Source organism: Panthera onca, chromosome A1, assembly GCF_046562875.1.
Source record: "Panthera onca isolate mPanOnc1 chromosome A1, mPanOnc1 haplotype 2, whole genome shotgun sequence".
NCBI classification, from domain to species: domain Eukaryota; kingdom Metazoa; phylum Chordata; class Mammalia; order Carnivora; family Felidae; genus Panthera; species Panthera onca.
Window position 1 is genome coordinate 238,489,885 of NC_138339.1, and position 8,607 is coordinate 238,498,491.

An 8,607-nucleotide genomic window follows, 5' to 3' on the forward strand; every position below is an offset into this window, starting at 1 on the left:
CTGGTTCCTGTCTTCAAAATGCCTATTCTCCCCATTTTTAAAACAGAAAACGCCCCGTGGCACCCGTCCTCCTCTAACTTTTTATGTCACCGTACCTTGATTCAGACGGCGCGATCTCTTCCGGCACACGTGGCTTCTTCGACTCGCTTCGGCTCGTGCTACCGCAAGACGCCTCGCCAGCCACCTCGCCCTAGTTCTACCTGCACGGAGCGGCCGGGCCCCGAGCTCGCGCTCCATTTCGTGCCATACCACGGCTCTCGCTTGCCCCACTCGGGCTTCAACACAACATCCTCCGCTACTCGGCATAAACCCCAAATGCTAATTAAACCCTGTTCCCATCGCCATGAACTTTCACACTCCGGCTGATTGCACACATGTATTTGACAATACAGTTTTACATCGGATGCTAAGAGCACTTTTCTTCATTATTTTATGGAAGGACCAGAAACGTGGACGTTCTGTTAACACTCAACACGGCCAGATCTAATTCCTAAGGAGACGCATTACAATTCGTTTAGAGTTTAAAGGCTTAATGGCAATGACGAGGGGAGGAAAAAGTTTATTTTACATAACTGAACGAAAAATAATTCAAGGAATAGTAAATAAAATTTAATATGGTCTCATGCGCCCTGAAGGAGGCGGTGCCCGATTTGGAGGGGTGATTGCTATGTCCAGATAGTCTCCTATTTGGAACTTCTGCGACTGCAGGGTCATGGAGTCATCAGTCCCCTTCCTCCCAGACATGGTGCTGCCAATCTCCTTTACTCTGCAGAAAAGGAGACCAACTGTTAATGGATCACAGACCAACGAAGCTAAATATGCAAAGTAAACACGGAACTGGATTCGCTCCGTTATCTTACGGCACAGTTATAAATTAATGACTACATTAAGCTGAACCAGACGTTAAGATAATATAAATTTATTTTCTGCCCAATAAGAAGCTCATTAAAAGGGGTTATCCCTATCAATTAAAACATATCAAAGCCAAAAAGATTACAGGAATTAAAAAATTAAAAGTTACCTACCGATAGCCAGGCCTTTTAGGATCTGTAAAAACAATTGCAAAATTGAAGTGTGTGCCCTTCTTTCTAGCTTCTGGGTAGACTTCTTTTACTAAACTAGTCAGTTCTTTCAAAGTTGCATCCATCCTGAATTTTTTTTAAAAAAACATTACATTTGATTAATCAACAATATAACAGTAAGATAGCAAGGATATTGACATATAATGAGTTAATTATGTGTGTCTGGATTGTGACCTGTTAGAATTGAGGCTGTCAAGGTCTTATACTTATTTTTTTTAGAATTTTATTTTTAAGCATTCTCAAAACACACAACGCAGGGCTCAAACTCAGAACCCTGAAATCAGGAGTCGCAAGCTCTACCGACAGAGTCAGCCGGGCCCCCTATACTTAATTTTAAAGCGGCTAATACTATTTGCCCCCTAAACTCCCCTTACCAGCCTCAATGATTGAAATTTTGATGAACTAAAGTCAGACTTTTAGTGCCAAAAGGGACTTTAAGGGATTACACCTGCTATCTTTCATTGCTATGTAACATCTTTCTGGGCTAGTGATTTACCTCCTTAAGAATAATCCAATTTAACCTAAACACTTAAAATAACTCTATTTCCTTGTTTCTAAAGCATATATACTTTTCCACATTTTATCATGTCTAAAGTTGAAGTGCATCTTAGACTCAATGACAGGAAAGCATTTTTGTGAAGATGTAACGTTTTTTCTTTCTAAGATGGAATCTTAAGAGTTCTATAGATGACAGAGCCAGAAGGCCAATGAAACATGAAATTTTCTTTAGACTAAGCAGAAGCTCCTTTGACAATACATATTCTTGCCCTGAAACGATGTGAACTCAGAACTTAATGGATGATGCGGAACTGAAACAACTTTGCCTATAAGGTGCGATAAAATGAAACAAGGACACCAGACACTCTTCAAAAGCATCACCCCCAGAACAATGCCCTTGCCCTCTAACCACCGAAACTACCAAGACCCACTCAGCCGCTCAGGTCATAAACCTAAAAGCACTGTTAAGTTCTTCCCATCTCTGTTGTTTCTGCCTCCTAAACACAGATCGAATCGTCTTCTCCACTCCCCACCACCACTGCCTTATTTCCACCTCATTACGGAACTCCGTATATGTTGCCTTCAACTCCTCTCCATCTCGGTTTTTAAACGTTTCTGTATAAAACTTCTGTCACACAAGTGACAGCTGTTCCCACCTCCAGGGGAGGAGTCCAATCACGTGGAGGATGGCACAGAGCACACCCGTGCCTTCCAGCAGGAGCAGGAGGCCCAGGATGTCAACCTACTGCATGTTGTGTGGGTACTGGGGTTGCCCAGACGGACCCGACTCACACAGACCACGGAGGGAACGATGCTTTACTTGCACAGAGAAAAGACAGCACAAGACTGGCTTGAGAGCGCGGGTCCCTCAGCGCCAGCAGGTCTCGCCCTGGAGCTGATGCGCCGACAGTCTGCACGCACCCTTCCTGTGCTGCAGGTAAAGGACCCCCGGGGAACGGACGCTGCAGTGGGGCCGGTCAGGTGCCAGACAACGGCACATCAAACCCAGAACAGGGAAAGGTACTGCCAAAGAGACACGTCCAGCACAGGCTGTGAGGGTTCTTATCTCTTTGGGGAAAACCAACGAACAAACAAGTAAAAAAGCTCCAGGCCCAGGTCACTCTTATGCAGCCACGCAAGGATGGGGCGAGAAGCTGCGCATGACTGCCTTTCTCCACTTGACACACTTTACAGAGGAGGAAAAGCTGCATGCACGAATGCAGTAAATTATATCCCAAATCTCACCCACCAGAAATGACCAGTGACGTTAACACCACTGTAGGCATCTTCTTGTACACATACACAATGAGGCAGAAAAAAAAAACCTTGAAGATTGTCAAGCACATTATACTTCATATGTATTATGAAGTTGTAATTCAAAAATGTAATTCATTCTTCAAATATTATACGTATTTTTAACGAAATTCACCATTGAATTTAACAGAAGAAAAAACAAGTAAAATAGAAGGAATTACAAAATTTCAGATAAAGAGTCACACTGTTACCCTCCTATCACCTCCTAATTTTGTAGCTTTTTTTCTTTTTTTAACTGTCAGAGTTCTACTCTATTCTGCAACAACTCCCCTGCCTGTTTTAACTTTGTCCCCATGAGGTCTGGGATCAAGCTGATTTTTTAATCAGTCTTGGAGGTGACCTTTTTTTTCACCTGATGTTAATTATTCCCTGGCACACCTTATATACTAATGCTGTGCACCACAAAGAGTTCTTTCTTCCTTTCTAAAAATACTTCCCATACTGTCATCTTGTCCTAACGAGCTGAGGGAATCTGGTTTACATCCGTTATCAGTTCTGACAGTAAATCTCCTACAAGCTTCCAACCTGCCGACGACCGTCTCCCTAAACTAATAGCTGGGAATGCCAAGCGTTGCTTTCCGACCACCAGTCCGAAGCTTGAGTGCATGGATGAAGAAAGAGCTCTCTTGGGAAGAGACTTTGCTGTGTGACTGTAAGAGTCAGTTTTATGCGTCAACGTGGGAAAGCTACAGCCCCAGTTATTCAATCAAACACTAATGTCGGTGTTGCTATAAGGTATTCTGTGTATGTGATGAAAGTCTATAACCATTTGGCTTTAAATTAAGGAGATTATCCCAGATAATCTGAGTAAGCTTCATTCAATCAGAGTAGGCCCGATTCAATCAGTTGAAAGGCCTTAAGAACAGAGGGGAGGCTTCCCTGAATAAGAAATCCAGGCTGCTGTGGGCAGTTTCAGCTCCTGCTCAAGTTCCAGCCTGGCCCTTCCTGCTAGCTCGCCCTCCAGATCGGGATCTAGGTACCTAGGCAGTCTCCATAATTACGTGAACCAAAGCCCTTCATGCAGATCTCCTGCTGGTTCGGTTTTTCTGACCGAACCCTGATACAGCTTACCTAACTACTTCTCTTTCAATAACCTGTTTAATGACCATACAAGCACAGGAGCTTTACCACTCCTGTGGCATCTGGTTTATTATTATTACCCCCGCTCCATACAGTGCCCTGAGCTTCGGCACATTCAGTTTGCTTCTGCTAGGGTCTTCTGGACTGCACTCTTCTTTCTTAGACTTGTCTTAGGGCTGCCTATTTAGTCCCTCAGTCTACTTGCACCAATCAAGAAGTCCCAAGATTTATTCACTCATCTTCCTTCAGTACTGCTCTTAGGCAGAGAGGGCAGGGCTCTGTGCTACTATGACACCAACTGCTCAGTCTTTCAGAATCTGTCTTTGGCCATCACTTTGAGAGACGACCTAGGTGGTCTTTCCTTATTTGGTTGTACTTTAAGGACAGGACACTCTAGGGCAGAATTTTTTTGTAACTTTTCTTCTGGATCAGGAGCAGAAGGTCTTTGGTGAAATCTCACTCTGCCATCTTCACCCTGAAGTATATTAGTATTTATTCACGGGCTTTCTCCACTAGACTGAGCTTACTGTAGGAAACCGCGATACCTCCTTTACTTCATCCCCTCAGAATCTAAGCATAGCACCTGGCAAACAGGAACTCTTATTTGTTGGAAGAAACATACACTTTCATCTCTGAATAGAGATTTTCATCAACCCTTTAGTAACGGTTCTTCCCTGTAAGTTAAATCAATCTCCCTGGAACTTTTATCCTGGAATGATGCTCAACTGGAAGCACACTACAGGGTACCTCCAAAAAGACAAAGAAGGTCCCAATGTTTAAAGAATCAAGTTGTACTGTGCCGGGCTCACAGTTTAAAATTACATACCCTTCCAGGACTATAAAATGGTGCAGCTGCTGTGAAAAAGGTTGGTGGTTCCTCAAAAAGTTAAACATATAACTGTATGTTCCAGCAGTCCCATTTCTAGGGATATACCCAAAAGAATTGAAAGCAGGGATTAAACAGATCCAGGTCCATAAGCAGCATTATTCACAAAAGCCAAAAAATGGAAACTCAAGCGCCTACCAGCAGATAAGTGGACAAAATGTGGTATATCCTACAAGGAGGTATTATTCAGCCACAAAAAGAGAACGAAATATCACGCTAAGTGAAATAAAGCAAACACAACAAACACTGTTACGAGTCCACTTGTTTAAGATATCTAGAATAGGCAAATTCATACAGACCGCCAGGGCGAAGAAGGGAATGGGGAGTTACTGCTTATTAGGCGTAGAACTTCTGTTGGGGGAAATGAAAAAGCTTTGCTACCAGGTTAAGAGTTGCACAATGTGAATACAGCTGATGCAACGGAGTCCTTACAGTGGCAAATGTAACGCTACATGTATCTTTATCACAATAAAGGCATCGTTTTAAGAGTTATTAACCTTTTTCTGCTACTAAACAGCCATTATGATGTGACACTAAGGAAATCCGTGCAGCACTAAAGAGAAGTCTGCAGTATGTACTGGCCCCGGACAGACTTGGGGGTATGGAAGGTACCCACCCGTGAGAGAAATATTCAGGGGCAGGTCTTTACTGAACACGCACCACAGTCTTTTCCATCAAGCACCAGATCAAAAAATCAACCTGTTTTTTCTTTTTCTTTTTTTTAAACGCATGGCACCTAAGGATTAATATCACACATAAATGCTCTCGAGGATAAATATCCCATGAGTTCCCTTTACTTCCCTTTATCCCATGACCATGAGCCCCGTAAAGAAGGCCGCCGCGTTTTCTTTACGTATTATTTCTGTACCCAGCAGCCACAACAAGCGATAGCAATCTTGGGTCCGTCAATTCTTCACAACTCAAAAAAGTTTGAACCTTAAACGTGTTACAAGACAGGCCCCTTTTACCTACCGGGTAAAACCTCCAACTGCCTGAGAGCTGGGCCCAAAGGCCCCGAGTGGAGGGGAAAAAGCGGAAACACGGAGGACCCTTCTTTCCTGGCACAGGGAATTACTTAATGTCCGACCGCCCCCCAGGGCCGCGCCCCCCGCGGCCCCAGCACTCTCACCAAGTGTAGATCTGCAGTTCGCTGGACGGTACGTTTCCGCGGGAGAATTCGTCCATTCGGTGGTGGCGGCCGTTATTGGTGGTGAAAACACGCAGCAGCAGCGGGCACGTCTGGGGGCGAAAGGAGGAAGGGCAGAAGTTAAAGAAAGCGGCTGCGAGCCCAGAGCTCCCTTCCCCTCCGGAGGCGTCGCGGCCTCCGAACCGCCCGGGGAGCTGGAATACCGCCGCCTTCGGGCACAGGCCGCGCTCTCCGCCCCGCCAGGCCCACCTCCACCTCTTTCCGGACCCCATACTTTCTCCCGATCGATCGGTTTCTCCGGCTCCTTCTTAATTTCCTCCTGGGTAACGCGCGACTCCACCGCCATCTTCCTCCTACGGCCCGCGAGACGCTCGCTCTGACCTCCGACCCCTGCAGCGAGCATGAGAACGAAGCCTCTCGCGAGGAGAAGCTCGAGGCTTTATAGAGGACCAGAGAAGGAGGGGCGGGGCGTTTGCCGGCGCAGGCGCAACTCATTGTGCGGCGCGGGAGCTCGGGTCCGGCCGCGCCTGCGTGTTGCGTCCTCAGGAAAAAGGCGGGCATTGGCGTCCGCGGGGCGGAGCTTCTGAGGGAGGCGGTCGTTCGCAGGCCGTTGGTAGCCTGGGAATTTATTACCTGAAATATTCACGGGCCAAAGAAGCCTGCGGTGGCACTTTTCGCATGTAATGAATAAGTTAACAAACGCAAAACTCTTACGAATGGTACAGGAGGTAAGTAAGCAAAAACATGACTTTATTAGCAAAGTATCGAACTCTTTAGTAAAGGAATAACAAGTTGTGTAACACACCCATGAACAGTAAATGCTCACGGAATAGTTGTGTGTATGGGGGAAAAGTGAAGTGAGCCATTCCCCCACCACAATAACACGATTTCGGATGGATCAAAGACCTGAATATGAACAGCAAAACTAGAGCTTTTGGGATATAACGTCATAAGCCATCTTCGTGACCTATGGATTGGGATACGTGATACTAACCAGAAAAGATTGATAAATCTGACTAAATTGGAAAAACGAAACAAAACCTGACCTTCAAAATTCATCATAAAGAAAGAAAAACATAAACCACAGAGTGGGAAAAATATCTGTGATGCATGTGATTGGCAAAAACTAGTGTCCAAGATATATAAAGAATAGGACAGACATCCCAATAGAAAATGGGTAACATAACTGAACAGGTGCTTTTAAAATGAAGAATTCCAAATGGCCAATAAACATATAAGGTGCTCGGGAATAATTATCCAGGGAATGCATTAAAACCGTAGTAATTGGCTTGAATTGATTGGTTGGAAACAAACTACACTCACTAGCTTGGCAAAAATTAGAAACTCTGACATTTGCTGGCAGACTTAATGGGAATTCTCCGATGCTGGTGATGAATGTGTAAACTGGTATACCTACTTTGGAAAGTGGCTTAGGGTTATTTAGTAAAGTTGAATATATGTATACTTTAGATCTATAATTCCACTCCTTGGTATATGCCCTAGAGAAGATCTTGCTGAAGTGTATCCAGAGACATTACAATAATGTTCTTGGCAGTTTTGTTCATAAGAACAAAAAGCTAGAAACAACCCCAGTTCCGTCATGAGTACAATGAATCATGAGTTCAGTGAGTCACGGTATACGGTACAGCAACAAAAGTGCCGAACAGCAATGGAACACCGTATGGCAACAAAAATGAACTACAGCTACATGAAACTACATACAACTATGTGAAACAACGGGAATTTCGCAAACATCATAGTGGCTGTATGGCACCAAAGCCAGAAGAATCTATATACTGTGTGAATCCATTTTCATAACATTCAAAAGCAGACAATACTAAACTATACTGTTCAGGATGCATCCCCAGGTGATAAAACTATAAAAAGAAAAGCAATGAACTAATCACAGAAGTCAGAATGGGAATTACCTCTGAGAAGAGTACGGTGATGGGGGTGTGTGCAAAGAAGGTGCTTCTGAAGTACTGGCAACATTCTTTTTTTTTTTTTTTTTACCTTTGTGGTGGTTACACAGTTGTTAGATTTTAAATTATTCTTTAAGCAGTATGTTTATGTTTTATGCTCTTCTGTATGAATACTATATCTTGCTATTAAAAAAAAAAAGCCCACCCCAAAAGAATGCCTATCAATTGATAAAAAAAAAATTTTTCAAACAGTCCATTAGAAAAATGGGCACGAGTCATGATGGGCATTTCATAGGAGAGAAGAAACACAAATTACATGTAAACATTTGAAAAGCTGCCCAACCTCGTGAATAATCATAGAAATGCACATTTGAACCACAACTACATTTTACTCAGATTGGCCAAAATATAAAAGTCTGACAACCAAGTTCTGGCAAGGATATGGAGAAAATGGAATTCTTATAGACCACTCTCATCCACTGTGGAAAGAGTGGTGTTACCTAGAAAGATTGGATATATGCACAACTTAAGACCCAGGTACACCAGTTGTATTTGTATACCCAGAGAAATAGTCACACGTGAGCACCAGGCGACATGTTGAACAACATTGAAACATTTATTCTTCATAACTAGAAAAAATCTGAATGTCTACCCAGAATATATTCATAAAATGAAATT

At 43.6% G+C, this 8,607-nt stretch overlaps 1 protein-coding gene across 3 annotated transcripts; it reads right to left on the reverse strand.

Annotated features, from left to right (window-relative positions):
* Positions 1-539: 539 nt before the first annotated feature.
* SAP18 (Sin3A associated protein 18) lies at positions 540-6,583 on the reverse strand. Of its 3 annotated transcripts, none has more exons than XM_060637569.1 (4): positions 6,275-6,583; positions 5,990-6,099; positions 1,026-1,148; positions 540-766 (listed from the first exon to the last, which is right to left on the reverse strand). In XM_060637569.1, the coding sequence occupies exons 1-4, from the start codon at positions 6,566-6,568 to the stop codon at positions 610-612; spliced, it is 684 nt and encodes a 227-aa protein (XP_060493552.1). In that variant the 5' UTR covers positions 6,569-6,583; the 3' UTR covers positions 540-609. The 3 variants fall into 3 exon arrangements, with proteins under 3 accessions (XP_060493552.1, XP_060493551.1, XP_060493553.1); XM_060637568.1 differs by having other exon boundaries at positions 6,257-6,583; XM_060637570.2 differs by having other exon boundaries at positions 6,282-6,438.
* Between the last annotated feature and the right edge of the window lie 2,024 nt (positions 6,584-8,607).